Source organism: Biomphalaria glabrata, chromosome 12 (genome assembly GCF_947242115.1).
Source record: "Biomphalaria glabrata chromosome 12, xgBioGlab47.1, whole genome shotgun sequence".
NCBI lineage: Eukaryota > Metazoa > Mollusca > Gastropoda > Planorbidae > Biomphalaria > Biomphalaria glabrata.
In genome coordinates this window covers 31,697,211-31,722,894 of record NC_074722.1, presented here as the reverse complement: position 1 = coordinate 31,722,894, position 25,684 = coordinate 31,697,211, and the positions used below count along the sequence as shown (strand labels likewise).

Sequence of the window (25,684 nt, the reverse complement as noted above, 5' to 3'; positions counted from 1 at the left end):
CTTCTTTCTTCTCGTTCTTCTCTCTTTCTTATTTCTTCTCTCTTCATTCTCTTTTTTTCTCTTTCTTCTCTCTTTCTCACCTAGACTATTATAAAAGGTAACTCTCCTTTGATTCTCCGTCTGCTTCTCCCTTCATTCTAGAAAGTTTCCCCTTTCAGACTTCCAGATCTATTGGGCAGATGATATAAAGGTCTCCTGTTTCTGTGGCTCACGAGGATGTCATGTGGCCAGCACAACGACCAACCGCCTTTACGTTTCCCTGACATCAGAGCTGGTTGGTCATTCTGCCAATGTGCACTTGAAAGTCTGGCATAATATCAGCATGCGATGCCCTTACCTAATTAGCTATCACGTGACCCATCAGTTATGCATGATTGGCGCAGGGCGTCACAAACGGGAGATCTCTAGGGTAAACAATGCATGCTGACGAGTGGGTGGAGTCACTTGAGGACAGGAAGTGAACCGCATGGATTTCTGTTATAGCAAAAGGGACACCAAAATGTGGCGTAACCGTGAGAACATGGTTCAGTAAAAACGAAAGTGGAAGTGAAGGTTTAAATACACGTGACTGCATACTGTTAAATATCTTTCAGTATTTCAACATTTAGCTTCGTATTTGTGTTTTTACACACACACACCAATACATATATATATATATATATATATATATATATATATATATATATATATATATATATATATATAGATAGATATAGATATAGATATAGATATAGATATATATATATATATATAAAGAGAGAGAGAGAGAGAATAGCCTCAGTGTATTTAATTTAACTCAAGGAAGATAAATCCGGTTAAAATATTCCACCTAGTGACACTGGTTCTCCTCACCATTGGTCCGATTCTGGGTCATGAACGAATTCTCTCTCCCCTTTTTTCCAGCCGCCAGACATTCCCCCTCCCCAAACATCGAAACATTCCTGGGGCTTTTATGTACTCTAAAGCTTCGTGTGATTAAAAACGAGGCACGGGAGGATAGAAGAAGTGGTTGAAGAGGTGGGGGTGGGGAAAGGTCTGTGAAATATTGGGCCCTAGCTTGAAAAGACTGGGCATTCAAGAAATAAAGATTTCAAGTTGTGGTCTGTTTGTGTGGTTCGCTGCATGGCACGAATGTGTGTGTGTGTGTGTGTGCGATAGATTCTCTTTCTCTATGCTGAGCCCATGTCAGAATTGCACTGGGAATTTCCGTTATTGTGGGGGGATAAAATCAGACCATAAACTGGTTTCTTCTACACGCTTCACTCAATAACTACATGGTCACGGCGCTGAGCACACAGGATTAAGTTTGTATGGATTGAGGGTTCGAACTCCTGCTTAGGATAACTAGAGATCGACGCTGTGTCGATTGACAATAAATCGAAGTAAAAACAAACGTTTGGGCCACGAGGCCTTCACCAGCTTCAAAACAACAAAAAAAAAAAGACAACACAAAATAGACTTTTAGTTGAATTGCATCTTGTGCTTTTATTATGATTTTCTTTATGTACATGCACTTTTTTTTTAAATCGTACAATGTACTTGCTTTATTGAGTGTAATTTAAATTTCGTGTACATTATGTGTACATTTTGACCATCGTTTTGTTGTATTATGTGATATTACTTATATCTATAAGCTTGCTATATTTTAGAAGAAAGAAATATAGTTTTTGTAAATTTAATCTCACTTTACTCTTTAAAAAAATATTTAGTATTCACATTTTAAAAAAAAATGTAGATGTTTGAGTTTGTGGAGGGTAAGGCCCTTGGTAAGACGTGGAGGGTAAGGCCCTTGGTAGACGGTTCACTCGACGCACTGCCGCTAATCCGGAGCTGCATTCACATATAATGATCATGCTACAAGCGAACACTTGTTAACTCTCTCTCTCTCCTAATGAACGATACCATTAAATAACCGCATGAAGTAAAATTCACTTTTGGTTTTATAAACCTTAACTTGTATTATTTAAAAGGAACATGCATCCTCCTATAATTCTATACCAAAAGTAAGGTTTTAACCCTAACTAGGTAGAATGTACAACTGCGAAAAAAAAATTAACAATTATATCCGAACGGGGAAAATAATTACGGAGCTAAAGAGTTAATTTACAACATTTTTGCCAGCCGTAAAAATAATGCGAACAAAATGTTAGAAAAAAACGAAACAACATAAAACAATAAAAGTTAGTGACCCGTCGAAATTCGGGTATACTTTTATCTTTTGTGGTAGCCTGCACTCCCTTAAATCCGGCCCTATATATATTTATATATATGTGTGCGTGTGTGGTATATTTGTCATTCGATCTGTACTCTCCTACAATCGTATCGTTCAAATCTCTCTGTATACCAGCCCTCAAGCGCCCCTGGTCGTGCCACCACCTCCTCCCTCCCCGGAGTACACTTATACACACACGCCGATACACTGCTCCCAGTTGTTCCCTAAGCTAATAGACTTGATGAATGAAAAGGACAGGAACGGCAAAGGCTGGTTTCAACCGGTTCTTGAGACACGGAAGTAATGCACTGGATCGATGTCGCGTCCAATGGAGAGAGAGAAAGAGAGAGAGAGAGATAGCTCCGAAATAAAATATAAGTTCGTTGAATTAGGCTGACTAGCCTCTACACCAGCAACCAAGTTTTCTCTAGCCTTGTAGCCTTGGCAATTATTTGAACGTTGGAGATTATAGATTTGGAAAAAGGACGAAGAGTTCAACTGTATTGATCAGAAGTGTACTTTCTACTGCGTGAAGAAGACCCACCTAACAAGGTCATTTGTTCCGCCTTCTGAGCTCCCGACTTGGTTAATTCAAAGGACATGAAAGCTTTTGAGTTTTTTGTTGTTTTTAGGATATTATTTGTTTTTAGGATATTATTTGTTCACTATCAGGATTACAAATATTTTTTTTTGTGTCCTCATAATATTGAAATCAGGACACGGGAAGTGCATGTATGCTGTGACCTTTGCACTCTAGCGAGATTTATCCAATAAACCTCGTCCTTTTCCGTGACGTTGACAATGCTTAAGGGTGAGGGGGGGGGGGGCGATATACTCATGTCAAACTGAGTTACAGTTAAGTTTTTTTTTCTTTAATGTGTCGCTTTTATTCCTGCTGAGACAGTCCAGGTAAATACTAGGATAGGAGTGGTCTAAAGAAGTAACGCAGCTCCTTATTTGTGTGTGTGTTGGGGAATTAGGGATGTGTTTATGCAGGTCATGGTGAAACATTGTGCTGGCTAGAGAGGGGTCAAGGCATTCTTTGTTTCTTCCAGACTTTGCTATTTTACTTATCATGTAGCATAAGAAATGGAACCCGGCACCCTGTGCTATTCATCATGTTGTTAGCCCCCCCCCCCTCCCCAAACCCGTTTAGCTTGGTGGAGTCATCTCTAGTTTAAAAACACGGGAGGATCTTGTCACGTGCTTTGCGTTCGCCTTCATCAGTTCATTGCCCCGTGAGCATACGCCGCATGCATTGCAGTGGAGTGTGAGTGTGTTGAAACAATGTGGAATAGCCGGCTAGGTGTGTAGTTACAGGGGCAGGGAAGGAGATATGCCACGAGTGTGCATGAAAGGGGGTAGGTGACAGTGAAGATGTGTGATGAGGTCCAGTCGATTAAAACTATTGCAGCCGGTGACATGCAGTAATGACACCTGTTTCCAAGGCCGTCATAATTCCGGGATCCGAACACAGAAAGATTCGACAAATATAGAGGGGGGGGGGGGGGGTACCTGGGAGTAGGTTTCCGTGCTGCCTTTACGAGCTCAGCCAACACAACTCTGCTCGCGTCGGGGTTCGAACTCAAGCTCCCTTGATAGGAGGACAAGCAGTTTATCACTCGGCCACTCATCCCATTATTAGCCTTGCTGGTTGTGATCAAGATTTCATTAATGAACAAATAAACAATGGTAAAAAAACCCCCCACCTAAACATGTTTATTTGTGAAGAATATGGCTGCTAGTCCTAAAAATAAATACAATGTCACAGTTAAAATGGATAATGTATTTCCGTCCCAGTAACTCTGTATCATCACATCTTGTGGTCGATTGCCAGGCGAAGCTATTAGTTTCCCTAAAAATGGCAAAAGATGAAATGATTAACAACGAACCAATGGATCTCACGTTATTGTAAATAGTTCCCTGAAATATTCTCGTCTCGATAGTTGCCATTATTTGGATGAAAACAGAGTTGTAAAGGGGTGCTCATATACATTGAAATGTCTGTCCACTGACTTCCGGCTTTAAATCTGGTGCCCTAACTCGCGACGTGATGCCCTCTGACTTGTGATGCCTTCTGACTTTCTGATTTGCGATGGCATGCACTCTGACTTGCGATGTCATGCCCTTTGACTTTCTGACTTGCGATGTCATACCCTAAGACTTGCGATGTCATGCCCTCTGACTTTCTGACTTGCAGTGTGATGCCCTCTGACTTTCCGACTTGCGCTGCGATGCCCTCTTACTTGCATATAATGCTCTCTAACTTCCGATGTGATGCCCTCTGAGTTTCGATTTGATGCCCTCTGGCTTGCGATGTAGTGCCCACTGACTTGCATTGTGATGTAGTGCCCTTTGGCTTGTGAGATAATAGGATCCCACTCCTTCAGAAAAATAAAATAAATAAAAATAATGGTTCCCTCAGGGAGTAGGTCTTGATCATTGAAAACAAGATGCATAGAATTGATGTTTTTAGGGGAAGGAGCGCAAGCTGGGTGGGGGTGATATACTCCCCTCCGCTATTTATAAAAAGGATATTCTTACTTTCTAACGTTAGGAAAAGTTTTCTTCTTTAACTCTTTCTCTCCTGATCGACGATACCATTCTTGATTTGACCACATTAAATTAAATTAATGTTTCATTTTATAAACTTGACTTTGTGTCATATAAAAAGAGCATGCATTTCTCTTTCATTCTATACCAAATACAACATTTTCTGATAACAAACAACAAAACAATTGAAGCTTAACCATAACAGGGGAGTGAAATAGTAATAAGCCCAACGAAGAATTCCTTCGAAACGTGGAAAATAAATAACGGAAAGAAAGAGTTAAAAAGTCTACGGTCTGGATAGTACACATAGAAAGAGCTTAGTGACTCTTTGCGTCTTCTGAACGCACTTCTCCACCGAGTAACTAATGTGTGTAAGTACAATTACACACTGATGTGTCGAACTTTTAAATGGTCAGTTGTATCATTACCAACAGATCACAGGGAGATGTGCTACAATTTGTTGCTATAGGATCGATGTATCAATCTACACGGGCACGACATGGCCTAAAGTGTGCCGATGTGCCAAAAAACTCAACTCTTCTACACCATTTAAAAAAACAACAACTTACTAGTAACTGTGTGGCGAGGTAACTGGGCGGTAAGGCGCCTGGCTTACGAACCGGAGTCCAGGGTTCGAATCCAGGTGAAGACTGGGATTTTTAAATTTCGGTATCTCTGAGTCCATCCAGCTCTAACATTAGTTGGGGGGGAAAAGTAAAGGCGATAAGGTTGTGCTGGCCACATGGCATCTTCGTTAATCTTAGGCCCTAGAAACAGATAATCTTTACATCATCTGCTCTAAAGACCACAAGGTCTGAAATGGGATCTTTACTTCGCTCACTATTAATTAACAGTTTCGTCATTGTCAAAAATAAAAAAATTAAATTAACTAACTTATTTTGATAACTTTTCATTATCCAATCGAGCTGAAATTTCGCCCACAAATTCGTGTATTCCATTAACAGGACTCAGGGGAACTAACAATTATATTATTTTATTCTTAGTAATGAGTATCAGTAATTTCCTTTTTGCATACGACCGCGCCCCCCCCCCCAACGTTATGGTAATTAGAATTGTTGTAAATATTATGAAAAATAAAATATAAATATTCAGTTTACTATACTATTTGAAAAAAAAAAGTAGGTATTGATTTAAATTAGGATTGATTGATGTTACTATTAACTGATCACTGGGAGATGTCTCACATTTTGTTACCATGGTAAAAGTCTAGACTACACCACAGTTTAGTTCTGCTTCTGCTATGGGCGTGCAGGGTATTCGATTACTTGATGGTTGACCTTTGTCGTCTGCATTTTGTAAATTTGTTGGCGTTTAGAAGGTACGTGTTGACAGTTTCAGTTCTGTTCAGACTCAAACCCACGCCTTTTTGCTTGTATCTTTCGCGCTACCTGCTCAAATGGTAACAGTATGCGCTGGATGTAATGCAAAACAGGTTACAGCAATATATAAAAACAAGCTATCTAGATAAAGAAGAACAGTAGATGTGGAGAATTCACGGTTTGGGGCGTCACGTTTCGTTGACCATTTTGAGCCTATGGTAATTGGAAGTTACACCTTTTAACAAAAATGTAAGGGTTGACTTGTTTTTTTGAGTAACAAATTGTGGAGTCGCATACTAATTTTTTTTAAAGTGTTGTCGCTTCGTGTCGCTTGGAAGCTCGACTAGCAGATTGTCAAAAAGATGACTCCGCCTGAACCTAAACCATATATCGGATTACTTAGTGACTGGTATCTCGGTGCGTAGCTGGTGTCATTTCACGTCAGTTTAACGCGGGGCTTAGGAAAACTATTAAAACTTTAAGGCAAGTTGAAGTTGCGCCCCCCTTGTTGATGGACATGATTTACGGTAGTAAAGAGCTTTGTTTTCAAAACTACGGGTATACTAGTATGTCCGTGAATGTAAGTGCGTGTGTGCCACTTTGTTGTTTAAACGCTGAAAGAAATGGAAGTTGTGTAACTTATTTTTTATTTGGAATAACTTTTATACAGTCTGTCCAAAGACATTCGATAAGTCGATCTAACAGAATGTAGGAGAGAGCAGCCGGTCGTCCACGTTTAAGGTATACTGATGTATGCAAACGCGACATGAAGCTCTTCAAAATCGATACTAACAGATGGGAGAAAAAGTGGCACTGGATAGATCCACATGGAGAGCAAGCATAAAGGAAGGGTTCAGATGCCATACACACCAGAAGTAGAAAGAAGAATGAAAGTGCAGCAATTAGTGATTTCAGATGCCCAACCTGTGACCGCAGCTGTGTATCAAGGATTGGCCTCTTTAGTCACACAAGAAGTTACAAAGGGAAAAAGAAATATCTCTCGAGACGTAAAATGCCACAGAGAGAGAGAGAGAGAGAGAGAGAGAGAGAGAGAGAGAGCTTTTATACAGAACAACTTTCATGCTTAAATCTCAAAGTAGAGCCGTGAGATTATTAACAAACGAGTATTCACATTTGACTAGAGTGGCGGTTTTGAGTTTAGGCACATCGGCACAATTTAGGCCATGTCGAGCCCGTAATCCTTTAAGGATCACTCTCCCTTTACATGACAAGGGCTAACTTGACTAGAGTAACACCATAACCAAAATCACTAAACTTAAAGACACATCAGAACAGAACAATAAAACGTAAAGTAACAAATGTACAATAAAATACTGAGCCGTAACTATCATCTAATAAAATACACAGAAAGACACAAAGATAAAAACATATGCTAGGACAAATTTGTACGAGTGCTCCGTCTTCCCTAATGCATTAAAGCATTGAATGGGTTGCCTGAATCAACCATGAAAACCAAATACTTAGCAGAGTTTAAGTCTCTGATTAACATTTTCCATTAGAGCATATGATGGGTTACCTGAGTCAGCCATAAAAACCAACGACTTAGCAGATTTTAAGTCTCTAATTTTTGGCACCATTTGAAAGCCTCCATGCACTAAGGCCCCCGTACTGGGAATAATCCCTTAAAGCACGGTCCAGGTATCTGCCACCAGAGCATGGAATAGGTTGCCTGAGTCAGCCAAGAAAACCAACGACTTAGCAGATTTTAAGTCTCTGATTAACATGCATGCCTAGATTGACACATAGACACGCGTAGGACGTATCTTATCTTATCTTTTGAAGGGACGTCTCTGCGCTGGCGTGGTGTCAACAGATCAAAGACTGTCTCTCAGTAATGTAGGCTCTACGCAGCAGTCTAGCTTACCATCTCTCTATCGTCAGGTCTAGATCTAGATCAAGTTCATCAAAATTAGTTTGTACCTGAATGCTTACTGCCCTTCTTTTTCCCCGAGCTAAAATTAGCCGGACACGCTCGAGTGGTTTACTATAGGCCAGCGGAAAGAAATCTCGTCTGCGTTTTTTTTTTCCCCCTGACGTAACTTGGTAAATGGCAATGAATGGAGGACGCGCAGAAAATGGACACAAACCTAATTTAGATCTTCACCTTCCTCGCCCCACTGGAGCGTGTCGTTGTAGGCTTCTTTTGAATGTTCTTCTTTTATTGACATTTTTTAAAAATCAATTTGACCATACTAATCTTTCTGTCACGGTTCAAGGCCCAACCTTCACTGACATTGCGATGTTTTTTTCTCTCTTCAATTTGACCCCCCCCCCCCCCACCAAAAAAAATAAATCATTTGTTCTAAATGAATATTTTTTTAAAGTTTCTATGTATCTGGGATTCGAACGTCAGACAATCTTCTAATCATATCTAATAAATAATCACAGTGTCTTGTTTACTCGCATCTTGTATCTTGAGATTTGATAACTAGTATCTTGTACCTTGAGATTGATAACTAGTATCTTGTACCTTGAGATTGATAACTAGTATCTTGTACAATGAGATTGATAACTAGTATCTTGTTCCTTGAGATTGATAACTAGTATCTTGTACCTTGAGATTGATAACTAGTATCTTGTACCTTGAGATTGATAACTAGTATCTTGTACCTTGAGATTGATAACTAGTATCTCGTACCTTTAGATTGATAACTAGTATCTTGTACCTTTAGATTGATAACTAGTATCTTGTACCTTTAGATTGATAACTAGTATCTTGTACCTTGAGATTGATAACTAGTATCTTGTACCTTGAGATTGATAACTAGTATCTTGTATGTAATTGATGACTTTTATTTTGTATATCATTAATGACTTCTAACTTGTATCCAATTAATGACTTGTATTTTGTAATTCGGGACCGGCCTTACAAATTGCGGGGCAATTAATGGATGCTTGCTAGCCCACTCTTCAATTATTATTTTTTTTACAATAGTAACTATATATTATATATAATTTTCTTCGTCGCCCAACCATGCGGGACACCAAGCACATGGGCACCCGCAGGGGGGGGGGGCAAGGTTGTGCACATGCACCCCTCCCCCATGAATTTTGAGTAACCCAATTTCTAGTTACTATTAATAAGATTTTTTGAAAAACCATTCACTGCAGGACATTTGAGCTATGCAATGTCCGCCATTAAAAAAAAATGGCAATGTATGCCCTTAAAACTACGGCTCGTTTTCCATGTTGGTGCGTAAGTGCGTGCGTTATAAATATTTTGCTAAGAACACACGTGTAGACTTTGATACCCACGACGTGAGCTCGGCTTATGCTTACACCAACGTCAACACGTCTGAAGTATTTTCAGATGACCCCGCACACGAAGTCACCCCCCCTCCCTCTCCAGCACTGCTCTCCTCGTTAGCACCAGACATGCCGCGCTGTTAATGGGGGTCAGTCTGACCCTCCCATGTCATAATGACACTGTGACATTAAAAAGAAAGAAGATATATTTAGTTTTAAAAAAAAAGTAACTTATATCTGGCAGTCATATATTGGATATCAAGTGTAAAGATTTAATTTCTGTTATGAGAAATATTAGTAATGTTATGTATATATGTGTTCATAGGTAAATAGATTTTGTCTGTTAATATTGTTAAGTACATTCAAGAAATATAGCAACAGTCTAAAAGCAAGGCCACAAGGTTACATTCCATATATAACCTACATATTTCATGGCATACATCAGTGATGCTCAACTTACGGCCTGCGGGTCAAACCGCACCCTGACGCGGGGCAAAATAGGCACACGCCTATGGCCTCCGATTGGTGGGAGCCTCGCACTGGACTAAAAACGTAGCGAAACTTGTATCAATTCCCAACTATAACAGAGTACGTACGTCTGTTAGTCAAGCTGTAAGTCTCTCCTATGACTCAAAGGTTTATGAATGCATGTTTAAATATACGTGTTTTAGAGTACTTATGTTAGAAGACCATTGTTGTTGTTTTATGAATCGCGTCATTTTTTTTTCGGTGCTTATTTTTAAATTTAATTAAATTATTATTATTATTATTTTGCTTTTAACTTGGGGGCCACCAAATTCACTTTGCCTATGGCCTCCAAATACCTAAGACCGGCCCTGCGTCTTCTGCCCACACAGTTAAACAGAGGGTAGAAAAATGGAAGAAGAAAGTTTTAAATCATCACGTGACAAGCTTGTGGAAAATATATCCACCCCCCCCCCCCCCGGCTGGCAAAGGTTGAGCATCACTGACATATACACTATTTTAAAGAGAGATTATGGAAATACAAAAAAACTTTGTTGGCGTTTTCAATTTCTGTAGACAACGTATTTGTTTTTTTTTTTTTTTTTAAAAAGATCTAGATCTCATAAAATATTAAGTTTCATTTCATTAATAAAATTAGGTGGTATTCTCGAATAGAAACATTGGATGTTAGTGCTTAGGTTACATTTTGTGTTTTTTGACTATAGTCACCTCCAAGTCTTGTAGCTTTTATTCCGCAACATAAGGGCCATATGTTCACCAGGGCGAGATTCCATTGGTTGTTCCTGCGCCGCCCCCCCCCCCACACCAAATCCTGTACCAGCTTTATCTCCATGAACCCATGTCAGACCTGTTGCCCCTCCCTTGCACCCAATCCCCTTCCCTCTTCATCCCCAGGAACATGTGCCACATGCATGTCGCGACGACCTTATTATTATTTTTTTTCTGGGGCCTGGTTCGTAAAGGTCGGCCATCCCTGGTGCTTGAAGTCTCAACAGATTGTGTAGACTTTCGAAGTATTAAATAAAAGTTATTTACACGCACACAAACACACACAATGAAAATACACACACAATGAATTTGTGTGTGTGTATGTGTGTGAAAGGGGGGGATTGTTCCAATGGTGGAGTGTTTTATTGCCGTTTAACAGTTTGTTGTTGGATAGTCTTCGTGTCAGCAAGACGTCTTGTAGCGGGCCTGATTTGGTCACGCGAAAAGACGTCAACTGAACTTAGAGTAAGCGCATTTCTGGGTAGACATTCATCCCGTTGCAACAACCGTACATTTCTTAAAGCTAACGCAGTGTTTCTTCTTCTTCATCTTCGTTCTCATTTAACATGTCGGAGGGTTCAGATCTGTAATCCTATATCTGAGTTGAACCGTGCAGTGGTTTCCAGATCAGGGAGTTCAGGCCAGTAATCCAATATCTGAGTTGAACCGCGCAGTGGTTTCCAGATCAGGCAGTTCTCCATATAGTTTTTGTTCTGGTTCCAGAGTCTTGTTCGGGCTTCTTGATATAGTACGCAGCTTTGAAGAACTTGGTCAGCTTTCTCTGTTGATGCTCCACAAGGGCAGGTTTCGCTCGTCCCTACTTTAAGCTTCCGGAACATATGTTGTCTCATTCTGATGTGTCCGGTTCTGAGTCGAAAAATTTTGCGTTGGTCATGTCGAGATAGCTTATAATAGGCTTCCTTTTTCTTGAGATTAGGGTGTGAGATGGCTCAATTCTCATTTATTCTACACTCTATTATTTTTATCATTTGCTTAAAAAGACGCCTCTATTTGACGATTTAAATTCGACGTCGATAACAAACTCTTGGCAAGACAATAATGAAATATGAACAACTTGAAATAAAATGAACGCATTCCAGCTTGAACATGTTGCACGCGCCCCGCGGGTTGAGAACCGCGAATATTGAGCGTGGCGAACGTTTGACTGATCACAGAAAGCCATGGTAGACCGTTGGTCAAGGAAATGTGGAACTGGACATCACTTACTAAACAGACCTTTGTAATCTGACCACTTGTGTTGTTGCTCCTTAGTTTACTTACTTGGTCAGTTTTTTTTTACTTACTTGGTCAGTTTTTTTTTACTTACTTGGTCAGTTTTTTTAAAGTTTTAATATAGGTGGTGTTGGGTTGCACCTCCAGACAGTCCAACCGAGACCAATAGTTATTGAAGGCCTGTAGGCAAGTTTTGAGCCATTGTTAAAAATATAAGATAGACCTGCGACGTCGCAACCTGTGGGCAGTTTAGACCAATAGCTCGTTGCCACGTCACTGGTCTGACGTCACTGCCTACACAAATGAAATAGCAAGATATCAAACGATTTTAAATATATTTCAACTCACTTGAAAAAAAAACAACAACAAAAAACACTACTATAAACACAAGTCGTTCTGTCTCGCGGCTATGACCTTCTATATCGTTACATCAGCCTTTCTCCCTCTTATCTAGTAGTCTGCGTCAATCTAAATGTAAGGTTACATCAGAATTCAGCAGCCAATACAAACACGCTCCATAAAACTACTATTTGCCATTTGTTTTTGTACGGGGGGGGGGGGGGACATATTTGGGTCTAGAGATGAATCCCCCCCAGTCCAACACAGGATCAAGTCAACACGGATCTTCAGTTTGGTGTCATCTGGACTGAAGATCCGATGTAGACCGGCCAGTGTCAGGAAACAGGTCAACAGCCTGGAAGCCGATACTTAGCTCTAGGAAGAGCATTGACCTTTCTATCGCGCTTTATTTTTTTATTTTTTTTCACGTGAGGTGAAAGGTCATATTAGTCACGCGCTGCTGTTCAATTTATATTGCCGTATTGTTATAGTTGGTCTTTAAAAAAGATTGTAACACATCTATTTGAAACTAATTGTGAGCATCCAGAAGTGGATGGGGCAATGAGTTATTAACAAAGAGTGGGCAAATGATTTCAATGACCCGTTGAGTCTTAAAAAGTTAAAATATAAATAATGTCATATATATTGTCATGGTGTAAACTTCCATAACATGAATAATTTTGTCTCTCGATATTTGGAGTCGATATTTTGTACATAATCACCATAATTATATAGGCCTATAATATATATATACTTTTTTTTTCTTTATAGTACCGGGTACTGAATAGTCGTGAGATGTGGTGGCCTAGTGGTAAAACGCTTGACTTCCGAACTGAGAAGTTTCAATTTCGATTCTCGATGACTTTCATTTTTAATCCCGAGGCGACCCCCAACCCTAATGGGTACCTAACATACGCTGGGGAAAGTAAAGGCGGTTGGTCGTTGTGCTGGCCACATGAACGCCTCGGTAACCGTCGGCCCGAAAAACAGATGAGCTTTACATCACCTTCCCCTTTAGCAGCAAGCACTCACCTTTACTTACTGTACTAATTTCACGTTATCTTGACGTGAGCACAATACACTGGCATGCTAAATGTCAACATGGCCTTCTTACCCTGAACCCAGGTTCAGGAAAAAGTGTCAAGTCGGCTTTTCGAGGATTGTCTTCAGGACTTGGCAGTTCTCTATCTCATTCAGAGAAACCGGAAATCGTTACTTTTCCCGGCTCCACCCACTTTCCAGAGTTCAACCTTTGTTATCGAGAAAACACAAACATCGTTCTATTGTGTATTGTGAAAAATCACAAAACTGTCTTAGCCGTCTTTGTCAATGTTGAAATAACTCTGCCTTTTTTTTTTCTTTTCTAAAAAACTACACACCAGCTAGTTTACGTGTCTTGCAGTCAGGCCGACACATCGTTTTGTTCAGAATGGCCCATGACCTTAGTGGATTTGAATAGAATAAGAAACACGCAATACATTCATGTGCAGGAATGTCTTGGGAAGAAAAAAATAAACTTTGCATTTTTTTTTTGGTTCAACATAATCTAGATCTAATGCTCTAACTCACTGGAGAAACCGAATAAAAATAGTCTATATATATATATCTGAGTTGTAAGTTATTGACCCTGGAGAGTTATTTCCCTTGCCATTTTTTTTTTGCACATTTTCCTCAATCAGTAGTTGGGATTAGAGAGAGGGGTGAGGGAGAGAGGAGTGAGGGAGAGAGGAGGGGAGGTGGTGGTTTGGGTTGCACTGTTGTGGGCGCTATTTTGACAAACGGCGCTATGGTTAGGGCACTTTCTTGGACTTGTGAGAAAAATAGTGTAGTAAGGGCATTGAACTGGTATTAACAGGATATGTTATTTTCTCTATCTATCTATCTCTCTGTCTGTCCGTCCGTCCGTCCGTTTGTATGGCTATCAAAACAACTACTATCACATGTTCTATCCAGAGGCGCAGAGAGCAAAACGTGCGCACGGGGCAAGGTACTTTATTGGCGCACCCCCATTTTCCATGAACATCACATAGAAATATAGACTACGTGTGGCGCCCACCCACCCACCCCGAGGGTGGCGCCTGGGGCATCGTGCTTCCTTGCCCCCTTCACTACGCCTCTGGTTCTGTCACTCGTATTCGACTTTTTACTCCTATTTCATCAGCCGCATTTTGTATACGCCCGTCTGCATCAATCCAACTTAATGGTTGCATCAGGATACATCGTCCAATACAAACAGGCGTACACACACTCCATAACACTGTGATCTTTTATTGTTTTTTTTTTTTTGGAAGACTGATTGTCTGTCAATGGCGGCGTCATCAGATTTATTATATTATTATTATTTTATTTTATTTTTTTTTGCTTTTTTTTCTGAATTCTTGTTAGTTCCCATTAACTAAGCGATTGCAGGAGAAATTAAGGCCGCGGCCTGTCACCTTTAATGAAATTAGATCATACATATATGTCAGCCGAATATTTTATGTCTTTTTTTTTTTTCTAGCTTTTTGAAAAAAAAATAATTTCTTCACGCTTTAATGGTTTGACGTAAATTTTGTCACGTGATACGACTTATCACAGAGCCGGGCGGAGCTACCTGGATAAATGTTATTTTAATAATAAAAACACGTGTGCTCAGGGCGTCGGATGCGTCCATGGACGTTTGTACACAAATGTTGGCCTGTTGAATAATCGCAACAAGAACCTCCATTAAGTTTTCTCTAAACAAAACAAATACATCAGCAATAATGAAATCGGTGTCGATTAAGCAATGACAAGATATGAGAAGATTGTTGCGAACATAAAACACAGAACAATAGTATACCTACTTATTAAATGAATTAGCTTTGTGGAGTCCAATCTAGAGCTATAGATGGATATAGAGCAGGGATTCTCAACCTGTGGGTCGCGACCCCTTGAGGGGTCGATTGACGATTTGTCAGGGGTCGCCTAAGACCATCGAAAATATGGATTGTATTTTGTCTATTCTTCTATTGCTGTATGTGTGTGTGTGGGGGGGGTCGCCGAGCTTAAAAGGTTGAGAACCGCTGATATTGAGAATGGCCGTCTCTCACATGGTGAGACTTTTGAATTTCTACTTCTTTGTAACTGCTCAGAGTTGGGTTGAAGAGTCTTGGAACTCTAGGCCCACGAATCGGCCCTTCATCGGCCTGTCAGAACTACTGTTGTTTTTTTTCCTAGAGCCAAGGGGGATCCAAACTGGTGTCATTAGTTACATCCCTATTACCGATGTCTGCACTGGATGTAGCTAAGTATGTAGGTCGCAGCTGGGGTTACGTAGCCACGGGAAATACTGCATTCTTCATTAATCTTCGAAGACAAGCCTTATTACCGATATAGCATATCCCAATATGCTCGGGTTAGAGGTGAGGCCGGAGGCCGAACACATCGGGGAAACTTCTCGATATTTCTTCTCTGTACCAGCCGAGCCGTGGTGTCTGCCTGGAAATTGTCCCTTGAAGAACGGTGTGTGGAAAGTGACAAGGTTGTTGAGGCTTTCTCCCATCCCAGCTATTGCAATGGACCCCAACGTCTTTATCTCTCTATTCACCTAACCATCTCCTCCTGAGACTGTTTCCATCCGCCAGTTGACGCCGAGAGAAGCCTTGGCTGGGAGACTTGTGATGTAAATCACGGGCATTTTAGACATGTCCCGCCTTTCTGAAATCTCCATTTTCATGAAAAAATCAAAATGCCCTCGTTAAAGGAACCAACGTTTTGGAAAGGGAGCAAACTGTTGTGTTTTTTTTTTACCTGTCGAAAACTGATGACGTGCTTCTGCTTGACTTGTAGAGGAAATGAAACGCTTGAAGTCTTTTCAGCAATGTCGACTTTGTGACTTAGGGAAAACAAAACAACAAAAAAAAAGGCTAAAAATAACAACGTTTACGTCATCAGCCTCGTCACGTGCCTTAAAAGGCGGATGATAATCGAAATAATCAAAGTAATGGAGGTCTTCAAATAAAGGGCTGTTTAACGAAAGCTAGACGAATATTGTTAATTATGTTGTTGTTTTTTGTTGTTGTAAATTGCAACCAAAGCGTGTTGGAGTCTAATTGAAGGGTTAGGGAGTACGATTTACGTAATTTTAAGGCGCCCAAGGGCTGTGCCTTCACAGTTATAATGTTTCCACTAGGATATGGGCTTATGAACCATTTTGCAGTGGTTGTAACTGCCCTTGTTTACGGGGCCTTTAGTCTCCGTAAGCTTATTTTCTACATTATATTTCAGCCTTTTTACGGTATACAGATGTATGCAAACGCGACATGAAGCTCTTCAAAATCGACACTAGCAGCTGGGAAAAAGTGGCACTGGTTAGATCCAAATGGAGAGCGAGCATAAAGGAAGGGTCCCGGATTGCAGATGCCATACACAACAGCAGTAGAAAGAAGGGTGAAAATGCAACGGCGCTTGGTGATTACATATGACCTACCTGTGACCACAGTTGTGTATCAAGGATTTGCCTCTTTAGTCACACAAGAAGTTGCAAAGGGAATGACATACTCTAGAGGTGTAAAATGCCGCAGTATTTCAGCCTTGCTCTACGACAGAACTTATTTATATATCCACTATTTATTTATTTAATGATTGCAGTTATAATCCATAAGATAAATGTTGTAACTCGGTCGCTGGATTGTAACACCAGATTGTTAGTTATGTAACACAACACAACCTGACGTAGATGTATTATATTTTTATTTTATTTTAGAACATGAAATAACTGAACAAACTTTTCAAAAAACAAAGCTAAATATAACTTTTATTACAATACAGAAAAAATTCAACTTGAGATGCAATGAAATAAACTGATATTTTAGCAAGATCTAACTCACAACAAAAACACGTCTTTACTCTTTCGTGTCTCTAAATCGTCTGCGTCCTTAACATAAATTATGACAGACCCTATCGTGATTTCATCATTCTCCAACACCAAAAAAAAATAAAAATGAATGCTCCCTTTCTTCGTCATCACCTTGGAAACCCACACACATACTCTCGATAACAATAATGGATAGCTTTATGAAGGTGTAAAACCTTTTTTGAATCTAGTTCTATCAGACTCTCCTCTGACCAGGGCCGGTCCTAGCAATTGCGGGGCCCTATGCGAAACGGATTGATTGGGGCCTCGTCTGGGTAGGGAAAAGCATAATGTCAACATTAAGATTTTGTCTTAATTTTTTATTAAATGAAAGCTGACAATGCCGTTTGTTTGTTTTTTTTAATCGCGCGTAGGATTGGCGCCCAAAATGACAATTGTGTCTATTTTTCAGGAGATTTTTAATAATTTCAGATTTCCAGAACTTTTTGGTATATTCCGCAATTACAAGAGATTTCTACTAGCACCTGGATAATCAGGAAGCTATAATGTTTTAATTTAATGATTTACACTTAGAATTAGCGCGGGGCCTATGAAAGTGCGGGGCCCACTGCGACCGCATAGGTTGCAGTGGCCTAAGTCCGGCGCTGCCTCTGACCCGGGTTTCCTTAAATGTGTCTGTTTGGAGCCATTTACTACTATTTAATTTAATGTCGTGTTGTTTAGCCAACGATCTGTCGTTTGAGAATCGGTGACCAGGGCCAGTTTATCTTCTTGTAAAAGATCTACCTGCCCGGGCCAGTGACGTAAACATGTTGACGATACCGTTGTTTATTGTGTAATCGAATATCGTCAAACGTCGGGGGGGGGGGGGGGGGGCATTAATTTTAAACCGTTGGATCGAAGCCGCTGGCGAGGCAGGAATGAATGTGTGGGTCTTGTTTTAGCACCCCCCCCCCCTCTCTCCGCTTTTTTTTTTTCTCATTCAGTTGGTAAACCATTCATTCTTGGTTTTTGTTTTTCTCATTGGAATTAATACAGTCATTTGAGATATAAGGTTTGGGGGGGGGGGGCTGGGAGGGTAGAGGAGTAAAAACAGGTTTACAAAATACTTGAAATAATATTCGATTCACTAATCTAAAATGTGAGTGTTTGTGATAGATACCCTCCTTTTTTTTTTACAGAGCTTATATCAACTGTCTGTCTGGTACACATTTTGTACGCGTTGTTCCCCACTTTCCCCATTCTCGGATCAAGTTCAACTTTTCTGATGGTATACCAGGGGTTCTCAACCTGTGGGTCGCGACCCCCTTGGGGGTCGATTGACGATTTGCCAGGGGTCGCCTAAGACGATCGAAAATATGTTTTTTTTGTCTACTCTTCTATTGCTGTATGTGTGTGTGCGGGGAGTGTGGGATTGTGAAAAGGGGTCGCCGAGCATAAAAGGTTGAGAACCGCTGTGGTATACAATGATCCTGACAAAAAAAATCATTACAAAAACCAATTAATACCAATTAATCAATTAAATTATTAATTAGTGATAATTTATACTGTTTGATATAGAAAACGGAAATAAATCTTACAGTATTGAGATATATAGCTGTGAATGTACAGTTCTTTCCCTTATAGATATTTTAAAGCTTTTTTTTTCCTTCTTATTTTGCTTGTTTATAGTATTATTTATTCGTCTCTTCTGCTAGCATGGCTCATGTTATCGGGTTATTCCCTTTTTGCCTAGTAATGACGAAATCATATTTAACCGATATAACTCGTGTTTGGGGCCACGTCTGCTTGTCGAGGAAGGTCATTGTACTGGCGGATTTTCTCCAATAGCGATATGTTTTTTCGTGTGGCGCAGATGTTTGTTACGATTAGGGCTGAACCAAAAATGTAGTTTGATGACCTCGTATCCACGCGCGAACTGCATTCCTTTCAACGACAGGAGAGTAGATTATGACTGGCCAACTAGCGGGTTCAGTCTTCCATCTTTGTGAGTTGAGAAAAAAAATGGGGCGGAGATTACTAGGATGAAGTCGAGGCCACATTTAGGCAGACGGTATACCGAATGCTAATACTAAATGACAGGTGGTAATTTTTTGTTCTGACGTTATTTCAATATTTTGTTTGAATGGAATTCGACGTTGTTTTGTGTCCGTGAAATAAATCGACATATTTATTACGTAGATCTACATAAGGTATGGGGGCTATTTGGGTAGCGGAACGTCTGTATTTTATAAGATAAGACCTCATTAACTCTTTCTCTCCTAACCGACGATACAAACGTTGATTCCATCAGAATGTGGTAATTAATAACGGAGAGAAAGAGTTAACACATGGATACGCGTACGTTTGTTATTTATAAGATAAAATTATAATTAATAAGATGTGCTCTGTGAGCCTTCATTCACTTATTAACTTAATTAAACGTTTAAGACTAAAGAGTCGAACACCATGTCCATATATTATAGTTGTGTGGGCCACAAAATGTTGCCCTTTGGGCAGACAGGGCAGAGGTTTCAATTCCGAGTTTTCCTTCAAAAATGGGAAAGGATTTCAGAGTCAACCCCAAACTGTATCGGCAATTGCTGCGTGATGAAAAAAAAAAAGGGGGGGGGTTACTGCCGTGTGGGCGACATCGTTTCGATCAAAACTAATGCCCAGGCATTCGATATCGTTTTCATGAGATGATCCATATTTGATGAACCTGAAGGAAGCCATATTTATATTTAAATATATACATTTGATCTAGTTACATGTTGACTGACACTGCTCGGCTAGAATACTTAGAAACCAGGGGTTCTCAACCTGTGGGTCGCGACCCCTTTGGGGGTCGATTGACGATTTGCCAGGGGTCGCCTAAGACCACCGTAAATATGGATTGTTATTGTCTACTCTTCTATTGCTGTGTGTGAGGGTCGCGGCAAAGTGAGGAATTGTAAAAAGGGGTCGCCGAGCTTAAAAGGTTGAGAACCGCTGTTATAAACCAATATTTTAGCTTGGCTTTGTCGCCGTTTGTGCTAGAGGAAGTAGATCTACATGCTAACCTTGATGGAAAGAAACTTCCGTGACGTATGACGTCACAGAGCTAAAAGATTCATACTCTCTGGACACGAACGTGTTTGGGAAGAGCTACCGCATGTGACGATACTGTCTTCTTCCGCGAGTTGAAAAGATTATCTGCAGACGTGCCGCGTGTCATGCATTGTTCAGCAGACGGCAAGTGACGCAGGGCAGTGTGACGTCACCTTGTAGTTAAGAGAGTGTGGAGTAATATTTTTATATTTATATTTAAATATTCTTAAAACATTTGGACGGCAGAAATTAAATCATTCATATGTAGGCTATACATTTATCGCGTAGCTTCGAATTTTTTTTTTCATTAGTTAAATTTGTAAAACAATTCAATTGCTATTCAAGGCATGCTATTTCCCTGGAATTTTGCTTATTTAACTTTGCTATTAACAGATCTAGCAGACTCTTTGCTCTCAGATTAACGGAATACAACTCTGTAAAAAAAAAAAAAAAAACGGAACAAAAAAATAAACAACATGTTCTATACTTGAATTAAAACTCAAAAATTTTTAATACATAGATTTAGCAAGCACAAGTTTTATGTTGCAACTATGTCATTTACAAATTTAACTTATTTCACTATTGTCAAACCAGACTAACAAACTAGTGAACTAAAGCTGTATGTATGCTCGCCCACTGTATATTCAAATGTTGTATATTCAAATGTTTATGCCTATGTAGATATTTTTTCCCCATATAACTAACGATCAATCCTGAACCATATAACTATCCATCCTGACGATTCTAATAACAAAATCTCGATGTTATAATTACTGAACTATTTTTAGCCGTTCAAGAAAAAAAAACAACCCACACACGATTAAATGACGTCATTCTAGTTAAAATTTAAAGGTCACTCCTCTTGCGATTGCCAAATTGGCTTGCGACGTCCTTTAAGCTACGCGCACTCTATGGCCTGATAAATGCGTATAAATGGCATGTGGATAAATAATGAAGTATAATTATCTAAGAATGCTATTAGATTAGAGTACACAAAACTAATCTGATTGGAGTGAGGACGCAATATCCCCGTCACTAAACTCTCATTTGCTCTGACTCCTGTTTGCGTTATATGTGTCGACACTACCATGCATTACGTCTATCCTTCATCCACTTATAAAGGCCCCAATCCCTTGCGGTTAATGACTGGACTCTAGTCGCAGTCCAGGACTTCAGAATGGGACTCATTTTTTTTTTAAACCGCTGAATACGCGTAGGTGTAAGTATTTAGACATCACTGCGTTGTACTGGATTAACATTCCCCCCCCCCCCAACCTCCCTTTGTTCTGACGTTGGCGTTGAAGAAAGGGTTGACTAAGTTAAAGTAAGGGGTCGACTAAGTTGAGTACAACCCATTCCCATGGCGCTCCCTCGTTTCTTTCTCAAGCTTATAATGACATAAACAAGGGCGCCAGTCCAGCCCTTTTAACTCCTGGGGTTCAGCACGGATTGAACCTGTTCTAGTTATGGAAAAGATAAAAAAAGCTGTCGGTCCGAGAAATTGTTTCAAAGAAAGATAATTAGCTTGCGGAAAAGAAAAAACAAAACAAAACAAGGGTAGTGAACTCTGTCGGGCTAATTTGAACCATGGGCTATTTCTATATTCCAACATGTCGATCAAAGATAGTGCAAGTTCGTTTTAAATTTAGATCTTCTTAATGACATTAGCATTGGTTTGGCAATGGTTAACAAATACCGATAACACACACACACACACACACACATATACATACATACGTACATACATACATACATACATACATACATATATATATATGTATATATATATATATATATATATATATATATATATATATATATATATCCTAAATTTCTCAGTACATTGATTTTCTAAAATTGAAATTCTATCCACGTGAAAAGACAGAGATAGATAGATAGATAGATAGATAGATGGATGGATGGATGGATGGATGGATTGGATTGGATTGGATTGGATTGGATGGATGGATGGATGGATTGGATGGATGGATGGATTGGATTGGATTGCATAGGATAGGATACACAGACAGATAGGATAGGATAGACAGACACAGACAGACATTTACCACTAGTCACCAAATCGTCGCTCCTATCTCTATGTATCCCACCTGAATGAAGCTCTCTACCAAATGTGTACTTTTTTTATATGGTCTCTTACATACTGTATCTCTGTCTTTTGAATATTTGTTTTCATATTTATATATATATATATATTTGTTGATATTTATTTGTAATTGATACACCAGGACACACACACACACACATTTGTGTAACGCGCTCTCCATCACGCCACAGACCCAAATAGGGGGTCGCGATCCTCGGGGTTGAGAACCACTCCCGCAGACTCTTAAACGTGAGATTACTGCCCGTCTGCTCTATGTGTACTGGCCTAGCATTCTTGAAGCATGCTCACCCGAGAGTCTACGTGTAATCACCTACCATCCTTTCAGACACGTTCACCTGTGAGTCTTGTCTGTAGTCTTCGCTTTTTTTTATTTTTGTAAGGACAGGTTACTCGTGCAAGCGGATGTCGAGTTCTTGGGACCAGATTAAATGGGAGTGGGGCGCATAAGGGCTGATTCATTAAGAAGCTCAGCCAGTCGTTTCATTTTCAGGGGACTTTTTATTTAGACCTATTATTCATTAGTCAGTAAGTCTGTTAGTCAGTACGTTAGTTTGTAAGTCAGTACGTTAGTTTGTTAGTATAATTAGTTACAACCGTGCCAGCTGAGTGGTAACGCGCTTAGTTTCCGAAACGAAGGGGTCTAGGCTTCAAAACTCGGTGGATAATGGGATTCTGAATAGGGATATTAATGACGCCCCTGGATCTCCCAACATTAATGGGCAGCTGACATTAATTGGGAAAGGTAAAGGCGATTGGTCATTGTCGGCCATAGAGATGACCTTGACATCATCCGTCCTACAAGTTTCGGTTGTTCTTTCCTGTACCGACAGATCATAATGTCTGAAAGGGAGTATTTGACTTTGAATTTTCAAAATAGTTGCTTAGTTAGAGGTGACCTTTACATAATCTGCATCATAGATCGCAAGGTCCGAAAGGGAGTTCTTCTTGAAGCAGTGTCGTAAGCGAGTGCCATACGCGGGGGCCCTGTATATTTGATGGGGTGACTGTGACAAGAATCCGACCCCCCCCCCTTTTTTTTCTGTTTGTTTACCCGTGACGTTATTTTTTAAAATTATAATTGTTTTGTGTCGAATGTTCCTCAGAATTAAAAGAGTTCCATATTAGCCCAAAACTCACAGAACTGCCCGGGGTGTGGGGTGGAACGGTTCAGACCCGGTATCAATGAGACCACATTCCAGAGTTTATACCACACGACCAGGTAGCCATCCGAATAGTACCTCAAGACATATCATCATATGATACAGAGTCACTGAAAGGATCTTTAGGTGAAAGAGATAATAAACAAAAAAAAAAACATGTACATTTTGTTTAATTAATGTTAAGTGATTAAACTTAATGTTAACACTTGTAGCGTGGTGGTTGACTTGTAAATCCAAAGCGCTTGGCTTCCGAACCGAGGGAGGTCTTGGGTTCAAATCTCGGCAGGGATTCTCAACTTCTTTATTTCTAGGGCGCCTCGCATTCCATACAACTCTAACATTAGCTGGGGAAAGTAAAGGTTGGCCTTTGTACTGGCCACATGACACCCTCGTTAACCGCCGGCCATAGAAACAGATGACCTTTACATCATTTGCCCTTTAGGTTGCAAGGTCTGAAAGGGGAACTGTACTTTACTGTAGGCCAACTAACGCTGATAAAAAGTAAGAGCCTGGGTGGGGGGTGGAGGTTAATATATAGGTCATAACTTGCAGTATTTATAAATTTGCATGCGCTGTGTACTTGAATTAAAATATGATTGGTGTGCTTGTAAGCTGGGTGGCTTATTTAAACTTGCGACTTACACACACACACAAAATCTAGCATCCCAAGTGGTTGTTTCTTCTACACGTGTAGGTGACGTAGGCGCTGTGTGCTCTCACCCGAATTTTTTTTTTTTGTTTTGTTTTTGTTTTTGTTTCGTTTTGCTCGCCGCGTTATGTTTTATCGTTTGCTAGTCACATGACCCCGAGTGTACCGCTAGTTCACGTGTTTCCATCGCGCGCGCTCTCGTGTAGCTTGAAATGCACTAGAGTGTGTACGTACAGCGAGCCGGCGCTAAGGAGACAATGGAGCCTGCAGCACACCTGACGTCAACACTCGCAGCGTGTCATGTGTCAGTGTTTTATCAATGTCATGTTGTGGTGGCGATGCCAGTGCCCGGTCAGTATAACATGACATGCTTTAGGATATCATCATATATATCTAGTTGTCTCCCTACAGTAGTCTAGCCAGGCTGATGTATGGAATTGAATTACTTTAAAAACAAAAGTACACGCCAATACGTTCTAGGTATCTATATCTAGAGCTAATCTATTATATATCTATGTATTACATAATATAATGTATCTAGATGATATAGTAGATCTAGTGTAGATGTAGAATAATCTACATATCGATTTACTTTAAGATCTAACTATAGATTTAAAGTAGTTCGAGCTAGATATGGTCTCTGAATTAGTATTCTTAGCTTTAAAACTAGATCTAGAATCTATCTGTATCTCATCTGTAATCTAGATCTAGAGTCTGTACTTATAAATCTAGTTAATTTAGATTCTAGAATAATCTAGATCATGTACTAGCCCGCGGTCTTAATTTACGTATCACTGTCGATCTAGTCACTGAGAGTGTTTTGGAAACAATTAAACGAAATAATAATGTTATGAGAAAGCGAATGCTTGAATGTAAAAATAGTATGAATGGAGCTATCAAAATAGCTAATCGACCTAAATCCATTTTTTTTAAAATAAAACATTTGCTTGTAGATCTACATATATTGAAATCTACATTTAGATACTATTATAATAGATTTAGACCTACTATTATAAGAGTAAATGTGCAGTTCTTTCCCTTATATAAGCATTGTTATTTTAAAAATTAGCAGTTAACAAATATTTTGCTTTTCTTTGGTATTCCTTTGCAGGTCTTTGTCCTCTTAAGTGTGTCTAGCAACCCTATAGTAATAAAGATTGTCTTTCAGTCCTAAGATTTATGTGGGTTGTTTTTAAATGTAGAAACACTAGTATTTATTATGTATCTTTGTATTACAAAATAAATTGCCATAATTGACGTGTATTATCTACTTGGTTTAAAAAAAATTTGAGTCACAAAAGTAATTAGATAGCCTCATCCTTCCCGGCATAAGGCGAGTGTGGGGCAAGCAAGTCTCTGTTGAAAATCAAATCGGCTTTATGTACCATACCTGGCCATTTTATATCACTGTGTCAGTGTTTTCCATACTGTGTTTCGCGGAACCCCCGGGAGGCCTGAGTAGGTCTTCCACGAACTACTGGAATAATTAACTAATAGGCCACCGCGTGAATTAATGTCTCTATAAAAAAAAAAATAAGCAGACTGTTCCGCTAAACCAAGACCATTTATCATTGAAGGCCTCAACGCTGACCTGCAACGTCACATTCTGTGGGCAGTTTAGACCAATAGCTCGTTGCCACGTCGTA

The 25,684-nt window shown here is 39.8% G+C and overlaps 1 protein-coding gene across 3 annotated transcripts in view; it reads left to right on the top strand.

The window, feature by feature from the left end:
- The window catches only part of LOC106073279 (uncharacterized), a 40,192-nt gene that overhangs the window by 2,506 nt on the left and 12,002 nt on the right, over positions 1–25,684 (top strand). Inside the window, exon 1 of one of the 3 annotated variants that reach the window (XM_013233796.2) lies at positions 24,135–24,389. The exons of 1 other annotated variant lie outside the window; for it this stretch is intronic. In XM_013233796.2, the coding sequence (XP_013089250.1) occupies positions 24,358–24,389 (32 nt within the window). In that variant the 5' untranslated portion in view covers positions 24,135–24,357. Of the gene's footprint in view, positions 1–24,134; positions 24,390–24,447; positions 24,519–25,684 lie in introns of those variants that run through there. One more of the 3 variants, XM_013233798.2, reaches the window with a different exon arrangement.